The sequence below is a fragment of the Pecten maximus genome, chromosome 14, assembly GCF_902652985.1.
Source record: "Pecten maximus chromosome 14, xPecMax1.1, whole genome shotgun sequence".
NCBI lineage: Eukaryota > Metazoa > Mollusca > Bivalvia > Pectinida > Pectinidae > Pecten > Pecten maximus.
The window spans coordinates 1,046,693-1,059,188 of record NC_047028.1 but is presented as its reverse complement, the minus strand read 5'-3'; the positions used below and the strand labels follow the sequence as shown (position 1 = coordinate 1,059,188).

General features: G+C 35.0%; 2 protein-coding genes across 2 annotated transcripts; both read left to right on the top strand.

The window, feature by feature from the left end:
- The first annotated feature begins 3,254 nt into the window (after window positions 1-3,254).
- On the top strand, window positions 3,255-5,849 carry LOC117341949 (perlucin-like). The gene is made up of 5 exons (XM_033903832.1): window positions 3,255-3,382; window positions 3,679-3,767; window positions 4,157-4,247; window positions 4,990-5,203; window positions 5,718-5,849. Exons 1-5 carry the CDS (start codon window positions 3,340-3,342, stop codon window positions 5,749-5,751), a joined length of 471 nt encoding a protein of 156 aa, XP_033759723.1. The 5' UTR covers window positions 3,255-3,339; the 3' UTR covers window positions 5,752-5,849.
- A 1,930-nt stretch (window positions 5,850-7,779) lies between these two features.
- LOC117342985 (perlucin-like) lies at window positions 7,780-12,033 on the top strand. Its single transcript, XM_033905315.1, has 5 exons — window positions 7,780-7,935; window positions 8,406-8,494; window positions 10,115-10,205; window positions 10,480-10,693; window positions 11,901-12,033. Exons 1-5 carry the CDS (start codon window positions 7,884-7,886, stop codon window positions 11,926-11,928), a joined length of 474 nt encoding a protein of 157 aa, XP_033761206.1. The 5' UTR covers window positions 7,780-7,883; the 3' UTR covers window positions 11,929-12,033.
- The last annotated feature ends 463 nt before the right edge of the window (window positions 12,034-12,496 follow it).

The following is a 12,496-nucleotide window of genomic DNA, read 5'->3' as shown; positions in this document are numbered from 1 at the left end:
TAGAACATGAAAGAATCGGAACATATGTTTACCAAGATAAAGCAAATTTGCTTAACCTAACACATTATTCTTAACAACATTTTTGATTGGAGAAATATGACTTGTAACCAATGTAATTTAAAATTGTTAAAATTCGAACCATAAAGGAATCGAATTTAGTTCTACAAAGTTAGATTAATGAAGTCCACAAAATTTAACCTTATTAAACATCAAATCCGGACAAAATACATATTAGGTATATCTTTTCGATATTTTGCATAATTAAGTTGCTGTCGTCTGATTATCAATGTAAACAATTTGCTTGACGAACATTAATGCTACAAGAGTTGTCCGTCTTAGCATGGGAATACTGTTTGAAGTAATATTCTCGTTTTTAATATTTAAGTATTGATGCCATTTTTTTTAGTTTCATCGGGGTATGAAAAAACAATTGTTTGCAAACTGTATGAGTCCGCGTAGCGGATTCTTACAGAAGTTTGCAAACAATTTTTTTTTCATACTCCTATGAAACTAAAAAATAATTGACATCAATGCTTATAATTAATTTTTGAAAATAATTTTCCAATTTAGAACATGTTTTATGTACAATTTTACTGGTTTTATATGAGATTCTTTTTCTCAAATCAAAGCGCAACGTCAATTGTCGTATTGTGACGTCACATTTTTCGCGCCATTCTCGGACCTTTTTTTCCATAGTGGTATGAAAAAAAATTTCAACCAATAAGATAGCCGCATTCTGCGTGCAAACAATGGAAAATGAATCATATAAATATGAAGCTTTGCAATCAGCTTTTATCTTGTTTATGTGTTAATTTACCTCATATGACGTCAGTCTTGTTATGTTCTATGTTTCCATTGGTTTACGTGTATAACCATTGTTTGATAAACCTCCCAGAATCTGGCGAATAATTGTTTGATATCTTCCCATAAAATTTATGTTTCTGTTAAAAGGGGGGAGGGGAGGGGGGGGGGGGGGGGGGGGGTGGGAACAAAACGGAGAATCATTTACTTTTATCATGTGAATTTATTTATTTGAACCTATACTTATATTTGTTTTCTATGTTGGAGTCATCTTAGTTTACTGCCTTTAGTTGTGTTTGAAAATGTACTTTCCTTTAACAAATTCCATTCATTTCTATGTCTAGGACGAAAACTGTTTTCCACAAAAGACTTCAATAGCAATAATATATTCTCGGACATTGTATATCATAGAGAAACCTTATGCTCCAGTGTGTGAAATACACAACATTTATATATTTGTGTGTGTGTGTTTATTTTTAATTAAATCAAAAATGCTGAAAAATGAAATTCTCTCCGAACATAAAGCAAAAATATAAAATCATCTGGTACTTTTCAGAATACAGTTTTGTTGTTCATTTTTTGGGAACATTTGAATGCCATCAATTACTCCAGAAAACATTAATTTCCACGAATTGTTTGACTTGAGAAGTCTTTACAATAAAGTCAGTTTCATTGAATTGTAAAGACAGTCACCATTGAGCCTTTTTCCTGAGACTTTGAAATCTGATTTACGTAAGTGTGATAATATACTAAACATGTTGGGTTGGCCAGCTACACCTATAGACGCAAGCGTGTAGTTTCATTAACTTTTATAAAACAAACTGAATTTTTAAAAAGAAAAAAAAGCAGCAAATACTTTAAGAGACAAACAAAATTAATCTTCAATGAAACACAAAGCGTTGATATATTTGTACGTGGTTAGACAAAAGCAAAGCTATAAGTTATGAAAGAAATGAATTTTCGCAAATGCTTTCAAGCATAATGAATGTAACTATTCTACGATACCATGGTATGCTATTTGTATTTTCCCCTTGTAACATAACAAGTAATTTATTACAGTAGAGATAAAGATACACAATGAAATGTATATTAGAGGGATAAACCTTTAAGCTGGAAAACGGAAAAGAAACGTTTATGTCTTACTTTTTATGTCAATCATTTGATTTTAGTTTATATTAGCGTATGTCCCTGCCACAATCAGTCATTTTAGGTTAAACAACACAAGAAAAAGAAGTTCACGAAATCAATTATTCAAACTTGAACTTAAAGGTTAAGGAGTGGGGCTTCTATAAACCTTGTAGGTCGATACTTTTATGTACTACAAGATAAGGGCTTCAGTCATAAAAGCAATTTGATGTAAGAAGTTTCAGACTTATATAAAAATGAATACTGTTGATGACGCATTGCATAGCTCAATATTTGACGTAGTTAAGGCTCTACAAGCCTGGTAATTTTTAAGTCCTTTAATACTATGGTGACATGCAAAAATATAGACCATCATATATGAGTTGATTCGTAAATAAAGGTATTAATTTATGTAAATAATATTATTTTATTATTATTGTTCTAAATTTATAATAATCTTCAATTTGCATTTTTAGCATGTGTCTTATTCTCTATTAAACTTGTAAGTGGAATTAAAAGAACTAATGTTATCCCTAACATGAATATGGAGGTCCCCAACCCACTTGTAGTTAAACTAAACATAGCAAATTGGTGCTACTCTTGCATAATACAATGTAGATGATTTATGTTATAGTGTCCCCTCGAATCATGAGGATACACTTTTTTGCACTTACTCTGTGCGGTTTATACACTTTTGAGACAAAATCAAAGGCCGGTTGACTTCGCTCCTGTCATGAACTGTAATATTAAACTTTTAGGAAATATATTCTTAGATATAGATCATTTTGGCTATCTGCTGTTGTCTTATATAAACTGCACTCTAAAGTGAAATCCAGCTATTGATGTTTGGATATGAGCATTTTGTTTTATTTTTATTTTTATTTTGTTTGTTTGTTCGTTGTTTTTTTGTTTTGTTTTTTTCGCGTGTGCATATTTTGTATTTTTTACTGAATCCATGGCATCCCCGTCTCATCGTACGTAAGGCTTGTTGAAGCTCAGATTCCTGCGCTCAGACATATTAAGTTGTATACAATTGAAGCTATTATATGATAGATACTTCTTGTAGTGCGTTGACATAACGTAATAGTTCTTATCTTTACAGAGTTAACGTGTTTACTGTCCATTCAGCTTACATCTGGCGATACAAACGTTTTTTTTGTATTTTGTCGGATGTATCCTCCAGATATATCCAGATGATATTTATATTTTTGTTTTCTATTTATACCGTACATATTCTATGTATATAAATATAAGCCGTATTAATTGTTAGAATCCAGTCAGTATTTGAATATGAATATGACCATACTTTGACAGTCGGATTGGGCTGTATTTGTAAGATAGAGCAGGTGGTGATTAAATTGACACGTACACGTACCAGGAACATTCAGAGAGTAAGCGTTCCCAGGAAAGACCATGCTGGCTATTATTATAGTTCTCGCCTTCTGCGTTCTGAACGGTTAGTAGCCTATATATATGATTATACTTTTTTTCTCAAAAACTTGACTCCTTGCAATTTTGATTTCAATATTGAAAATATTAAACTTCATTATCTAAAGACCCCATATATATCATATCAAATCTGTAAATACCAAATCATAACAAAGAAACATTGCGCCTGGTGTTAGATGGTATAAACATTATATAATTATGAGGTATCAAACTCAAGAGACATTGATTCAATGCAATATGCTCGTCATGCTGGTTTATCCCTCTGATATATCATGGAGTTACCATTATCCTGACTGTTTTTAGCAAATGCCGACTGTCCAGACGGTTACATGAAGCACCAGGGTTCCTGCTACCGATTTCATCACACGGAATTTACGTGGCCCGAAGCTGTGGTATGGATACTTATAATATACTAAATTTATTCGTTAGAGTACTCTCCTGTATTCATACCAATGAAGGTGTAAACATATTTAAAACAGTGTAAACTATGATCACAATTTAAAAGTTAGTCTATACCTATGCTCCAACTTTCTTACGGCATAAGATAGTGTGTTAAGAAACAATGAATTATTTTGGTAATCTAAATAGAAAAAAAAACACGTCATCGTCCTATTTCTATCCAAATACTACCTGCTTTTCACAGTCTTTACGAACCCAAAATTGAGTCTGTCTATATTAAAGGGCGGTAACTCCTTACCATCATGTACGTGTGATTTAAATGCTTTAATTCATTACGATATAATCTACCATATGTTTTCTGGTTTTGTTTGAAATTGTCTAGTCATTCTGCCATGCGTTCAATGCTCATCTGCTGAAATTGGAAACAGAAGCTGAATTCACATTTGTTAGAGGAAAGGCCAAGGAATCAGGAGGTAAAACTACTAATGCAGTAATGTTGTAAATATACGTTTGTACAAACAAAGCAATATACAAAATGTATACCCAATATTCCATGTGTAGCACAATCAAGTGAAATATAGTTTTACACTTTCAACGAACAAGTAAAGGAAATTGACAGAACTTGTCTTTTTAATACACCGCATGCTATACATTTGTTTAACCTTGACAGGTCATATGTAATGTTTTCCTCTATACGCGACATGATATACATTATATGCGCGAGATATTCAATATTTGCTCGACGTTTATTCTCGTGTAAAGCATGATAAATATAGACATATACACGTTATGTGTTCATGACAAATGCATTACATAATCAACATGACTAAACGACATGCATTATGCTCATATACACATATGCAAATTTTACAATATTAACAATACACGAAATATACACATGATATACACCTGTACAGTGTAAAATTGATATATAAAGATGCATACATATAAAGATATTAACTCGACATAAACACATGATACGCACATCTACAGTGTGAACTTGACATATACAAGTTATGTTTACGGTAACATATTACCTTTTTACACGGCATACGCGTAATCGGCGTTGTATCCACACAAAATGGCAGTTTGCCTCATTATCATTTAATAGCGATTTACCGACTTTACCGACTATCAGTTTGACTAGGAGTTAAAACAATATCAAAGCTTTGCTCCCAGTAAAATGATATCGCTAACAATTGCTATGTCTCCTAGGTGATGGCTACTGGACCGGAGGTTCTGACGCCGTCGAGGATCGGAACTGGATATGGGCAGAGACCGGGTCAGCACTCACTCTGACGACCGACTGGGCAACTGGCGAACCCGACAACGCGCCCGGTCGGGACTGTCTAGGACTTTGGAAGGCGGGCGATTTCCAATTTGGCGCATATGATTGTCGTCATTTACTGAGACCTATATGTGAAGTAGAGTAAGTGATGTGTTCTTTTCGTCAAGCTTATGACAGGTGACACATATCTTTACATTTTATCGAGTTGTGGAAACAGACTCATGGGTGTAATGCATTATGACTTTTGAACAATGCAATCATAACTGAGTGATTTAAACACTACACGCACTGATGGAAATACCATCAGGTATCTATAAATGTATCCAGTGTTAAAAAAACATGGCAATTTGTCGAAAGCAGTTGAATGCCATGTTAACGTACACCGAGAGTTGCCGGGTAGAAAGATTGTGAAGGTCCAATTATTAACATGACTCGACATCACTTGGACTCTATAGAATACGGAATGTTAACAGAATCAGCAAAAACATCAGGCGGTTAGCACATAATTCCTAACACTCGTAGCTTGGGGTATACATCGCTCGCAGCGGCAAAGGTTTCAAGATAAAAATCAAAAATAATGATAGTATCACAGTGGTTCGAACAACTGTGAAGGAAAATACAGATATTTTTTAATAAAATTCATATTATATTGCAGTATTGAGACATCTGCTCAGGGGATCGTTGGTTAAGTGGACGCAATAGCGCCGCGAGAGGACTGTCAACAGATCGTGCGATATGTGTAATATAGACCAGATTTTTATCATCAATAAAATCGACAAAAACACAACGAATTTCCATGTTATTTTTTTCATCCTACCCTTGCTGTCTAAATATATTTTTGAAATCGGGACACTTTTACCTATCATGGGCCAAAGAGTAGTAACCATTTTTAAGACGAAAAAAAGACGAAGAAGAAACGAATGATAAATAGAACAGTAGAATCCGTCGAATTGGTCATGTCGTTTTGGTGACACAATAACAAATATTGGTTTGAAATAAACCCATCTGTTATCACTGATAATTGGGCCAAACTATTATCATATCAAATATTTCAGGATTAAAGTGTATATCTGGTAACGGCATGGTAAAAGTATTTTGATTAACCGCGACACTTGAAGTTTGCTCAATCACACTTGATACATGGAATGCCATTATTAGGATTTCCGTGACAGATGTCGTCTACTGGAGAAGAGGTTTCGGTAGATACATGATGATGAAAAACATGGGTGGTTTTGGGTCGACATCCTGGTCTCAATTTGAAATATTCTTTTTCTTCATGAGATGTGAAGTCAGACGTGCTTGATGCTTGTCTGAATTCTGGTGGATACTCTTACTCTTCCGGAGTGTCTGGCCTTATTCCCATTGTACTTTTTAAGGAGATTCCATGTAAATGATAAAATATTTATGAGAATGTAAATTTTGAAATTAATGAGGGACTTTGTTTTAAATGGTTATATCACTGTGAATATGTAATCACTCTTACAGGTAACAATCCTACCGTTTTAAACTCATTTTAATGTGGCAGAAACATGTCACATGATTTGTGTTTTTTTTTTTTTAGATATTACGAATAAGTTTGACTTGAAGATTTCAACTGATGCAGACGCTTAACGGCCCATCAGGTCTGTTATTTTTTGTTCTGTTAACAAATTGTGAGCAAGGAATTGGCTGTTATTGTGTAATGTACGGCAGTTTTTATTTTTCCAGTCCCCGGAAATTTCTCAAACACCAATAACATATGACCTGCCATTGGTTACTATAATTAGCACAATAAGCAAATCATGTTGATTGTCGCTTCGGAAGGCTAAATAGCAGACTTAATGGAGACGGCATTTGTAAAACGAGGCTAAATTATATGAAGGAAAGCATTGGTTTATTTACAGCCGGAGATGATCAATGTCAAATTTAGACTTCCCACAGAGAGAGACTTACAACCATTCCCCCTTTTGTACCTGTAGACGTGGTGTAGAAGCAGTCACAAATGGATATACTACTCAATTATCATATTCGGAATGGCATCGTAAGCAAAAACACAGGATAGACCTATTATTAACAAACACATAGCACCTGCGCATATCTACACGTGTCTACCTGTAAACAAAGAGATTTTCCAGTTTGTGGAACGAGCCACAATCATTGCACTTAGTCGATTTTCAAGCTGAAAACATACGCTTAAACAGTATAACAACAACAATAACAACAACAAAACACACACACAAAAAAAGCAAAAAAACTCAGTGGCATGGATTCCCTTATAAGGCACCATGATTCCTTGCCGGTGATATGCTTTAGAACCATTTTTCTGGGGACCGTAAGGTAAAGCTGCTCTGTAGCGTTCGATAATTTAAGGACGATGGTGGAGACAGCTGCTAGTCGCAGAGGTAATGATTGGAGGGACTTATTTTGAACCACCTATTTACCCCTCACGCTCAACAATAAAATGCATAAAGAAAAGACAAAATACAAGGAAAACTGGGTTGGATAAAGATCTTAAGATAAAGACAAGAGAGACGAAACAAACCAGGGAAGGTGGCTTTGATAAAGATCCCAGGATAAAGTAAGAAAACTCGGAACAGACAAGGAAAATAAGGTAAGATAAAGAGTCCCTATAGGATCAGCAGATCAACCCTGGTATTGTGTATCTATGACCCTGTTTGTAACCTGATAACATTTGCTTGTCGATTGTCTTATCGGTATTAACCTATCTTATCTGTACAACTGTACGTATAGTTCCTAATTCCCGTTAGATTTTCAACTGCGTCATCCGTAGTGGTACTGTAGTGTATAATTGTTTTAATTGGCATCATTGATACAAAACACAATGTTGAAGTACGGTATTGTGTATACAGTGTTTGCTGTCGCGGTTGTAACCGGTACGTATCGGCTCTGCCAATTTTACTTAATAGTAGGATTAAACAGCTTACGAAAATACTAGTAAGATTTTATAGGTGAATGAGTGTTGTTAAAATGGTCAAGGTGAGTTTCATCGTTTGGTAGGTTGGCCTATATGCACCAAAGGCGACTTAAGATGTAGAGATAGAATTATAGAATAGCATATTTTAGAACTCGCTTCAAAAATAATAGTGTCTAGTGGCATAACAATAGATGATTTTACGGTTATTCGAGTGATCTGAATCATGATTAACGATATATATGACTTAAATTGAACTGTAGATATAAACATTGGCAGATAGAATACAGTTATATTGACAGAAGAACATAATATTATACAGAATGATTCACACAAAGGTAGAGAGAAAATGGACATACTTTATCTGTGAACAGACTTTAATGAGAGTAACCTATGGTTACTGGTAAATTAATGTCCACACTCCTTCCACAGTTGCAGCTGATTGCCCGGCCGGATTCATCCTGAATCTGAACTCGTGTTATAAACTCTTCAACAACACTTTCACCTGGCCCGAGTCTATAGTAAGTATCTTGATTATCGCCATTATAACAACCTAGGGCGTATTACTAAACCAATATATGTCCTCTACCGGTCCCAGTAGATAGTATACTATAATTATTTATGATGACAGTGCCCTTTCTTGTTAATTATGTAAGAGTAAACATTAGCTTGTACCCAATTGTAATGTATTGATAATAAAAATGAAAATGGTAGTATTTTGACTCTGGAATGATATAAAATGTGGTTTTCTAAAACAATAATAACACCGACTTTGACTGAAGCCCTGAAACTGATTCTTGCCCGCGGTATTCTGGTTTTTATTTATTGTGTAAAGTCTGATGAAAGTCTTTAAAAGAATGAAACTTCTTGAGCGCTGACAAAGATTGTCTAAAAAAAAGCAATAGTGATCTTGACGAGGTTGTCAACAAAATTGCGTTGAAGAAATGATATAATGAAATTCTAAATCGCTTCACACTTTTCTTCTGCTTGTTTCAGTTTATGAGGGTTTCAATTCTCTCCATATGGTAGTTTTAATACATGTTTTCAATAAATTATTTGAAAGGGAATGCGTTGTGCAGTGTTTAATGTATACATAATAAAACTGCTATACAATGTCGATGCTGTATCGATCGTTATATTTACCACCTCTCATGCTGCCAGAAAGGTATTCCTTAGTAATTCCTCTACTTCCAAGTGTGATATCGCTAAACGTAGCGATATGGCGGAATTTCATGCTTACATCTTTCCAATATAACGCCCTTTATACTTTGTGTTAGTCTGTACATTGAAAACTTGTAAACACGTGATAAATTGACGTTCTTGTGTCAGACATTTCTTACCTGACGTTATTGTGTTAGCCATTTCTTAACTGATGTTATTGTGTTAGACATTTCTTACCAGATGTTATTGTGTTGGACATTTCTTACCTGATGTTATTGTGTTAAACCTTTATTACCAGATGTTATTGTGTTAGACATTTCTTACCTGACGTTATTGTGTTAAACCTTTATCACCTGACGTCATTGTGTTAAACATTTCTTACCTGACGTTATTGTGTTAGACATTTCTTACCTGACGTTATTGTGTTAAACCTTTATCACCTGACGTCATTGTGTTAGACATTTCTTACCTGACGTTATTGTGTTAGACATTTCTTACCTGACGTTATTGTGTTAGACATTTCTCACCTGACGTCATTGTGTTAGACATTTCTTACCTGGCGTTATTGTGTTAGACATTTCTATACCTGATGTTATTGTGTTAGACATTTCTTACCTGATGTTACATGTGTTAGACATTTCTTACCTGATGTTATTGTGTTAGACATTTCTTACCTGATGTTATTGTGTTAAACCTTTATTATCTGATGTTATTATGTTAGACATTTCTTGACTGATGTTATTGTGTTAGACATTTCTTACCTGACGTTATTGTGTTAGACATTTCTTACCTGACGTTATTGTGTTAGACATTTCTTATCTGACGTTATTGTGTTAGACATTTTTTAACTGATGTTATTGTGTTAGACGTTTCTTACCTGACGTTATTGTGTTAGACATTTTTCACCTGACGTTATTGTGTTAGACATTTCTATACCTGACGTTATTGTGTTAAACCTGTATTACCTGATGTTATTGCAGTCGTTTTGCAACGCTTTCAACACGAACCTGGTCACAATAGAAGACGATACGGAGCTGGCGTTTTTAATGACAAAGGCTGCTGAGGTAGGAGGTAAGGAAATTGATGAGGTCGAAAAATCGAACACGCCGTCGGCTTTACCATTAGGAGGGGGTGGGGAGACGGGAAGAGTTGGCTAGAAGACTCTGTGTTTTATGGTTGCAAGAAACGTAAAAACAAATAATAAAAATAGGTCAGACCATCTGCAATGATTTACATAGAACAAAATACAGTTCAACTTTTTTCAATTTGGTTCTGATTTCAATTTTTTTATTCCGATATGAACATACAAAACGACGTTTATCGGTCATCAATATTTTTATCACAGGAGCGGGATTTTGGACAGGGGGCTCGGACGCTCTGGAACAGGACCAATGGATATGGACAGAAACAGGGGAGATACTGACTCTGACCGGTAAATGGGCCCCCGGGGAACCTGACCGAACCGCCGGTAAAGATTGCCTTGGATTGTGGGGTGATCATGGATACCTTCTAGGCGCATGGGCATGCAATTCCTTGTTACAACCAATTTGTGAGGTTAGGTACGTAACCAGGTTCAACGGAGTGTACAAAGACGTATGGTCGAATAGCACTTTCATAAACCGCTGTAACAGAAACCGGAAATGGTAAATAACCAATTCAACTGTATCATACAGCTGTTTCGTCATCTAAGGAATCGGCATTTGCTTCTAGGAAGCAAATGGTATAGAGAAAAAAGTTCAGGCAATAGAATGGGACTTTGTTATATCTTAAAATAATGAAAGGGGTATATTAAATCAAACATGTACTAGTGTGATGGCGCTGATTAGTTTTTGAACACAATTTATTATCAGATATAGTTTTTGGTAGTCTTTTTTTCAATGACAGAAATACCGGCATATTCAAAATCTGAGTGGCTAGCCGTCATCCATCTAAATACATGTAGTGACTTTAATGTCTGGATTTAATCAGGGATTATGTAGGGCAGGGAGGTGGGAAATGTTAAGTCAGGTTAAGGACAAAGACGGATCATAATCGGAATATTTTCCTGTCGACTGGTTTTAAATTGTTTAATTGTAATTGTAAGCAGCTATCCAGTTCTATAAGTCAACACTAAGCAATAAATGATTATTATAACCCGTTTGACAAGTTTGTGTGTATCACCGACCTTTCTGTCCGTTATGATTACGCGGAAAGCCTACCAGATATACTTTGTATCCACGTTATTTATTGACGGATTACATAGCTTTTGGTGTATACCCTATATCGCATATGCGACCGATAATATAGGATGTGACAAACATATAAATATTCCAATTTTTCAACAGCTATATAAAGTATCAGTATTAAACCTTTCGACTAAAACAGAAAATATATATTTGAAAAAAAAAAATTCATGTTCAGCTACTTTAGACATTTAAAGTTACCACATTGTTTACATCATGGGTTACAACCACATAATTCACACCCTGTTACAACCACATAATTAACACCCTTTACATCAGGTGACCTATATTTGCATGGCGGCTGTCGCCACGTGATAATACTTTTTTTTGGCAGTTTTTCAATCGTACAAAAGTTAATCTGATCCATACCCAACGTATCGATCTTGATTGAAATTCCCTTCAGTGTTAATGACCAAACATCTAAAACCTCAAAATACTTTGTTTTAAGTTTGTTGCAAAACAATTAGCGTCTATGTCGAAAACAATTCAAGAAATTAACTATGTGATATTTTACATTATATGTAATCACTCTTATTTTTTTCAGTATTGAGGGAACGGAAGTGATTGGCTAGAACAATGACATTCTAATGGAAAACAATAAAACACTTACAGAAGCCACGTCGTTGAATATCTTTGTTGCATCGTTTTCACAATAAATTGATTTAGTATAAACTTTACAACCTTTGCTGTTGTCGATGTTGTCATGATCATCTTGACTGTGTCCATGATCGGTTGTCACGATGAGGTTGGGTTTAAAACGCCTCCAAGTTTCTGCAGTTTTCTTCACCAAAAACTGATCCCGACCAGCGTGAATCATCACGAGTTCTAAAAGAATGATCTAAATGAGAATCCCCTACTATTTTCCGCCCCACCAAGCCCAATGGAGCCAAATTATCAGGTTATACAAAACCTTGTTCCCTTCACCTTATAATGCTCAAGACCAAATTTGGTCACAAAAGATAACGCAGGACTTTGTAGAACATACTACGTGGTAATACCCCTCAGCCCCCAGGGAAGTCAAACCTTCCATTCATACAACCTTTAGTCGTCTTTGCCTTATAATGCTCCGAATCAACTTGATTTAATCTCATGATCCATTAAAATTCCTTGCCTAATAATACTCTAAATCAACTTGATTGA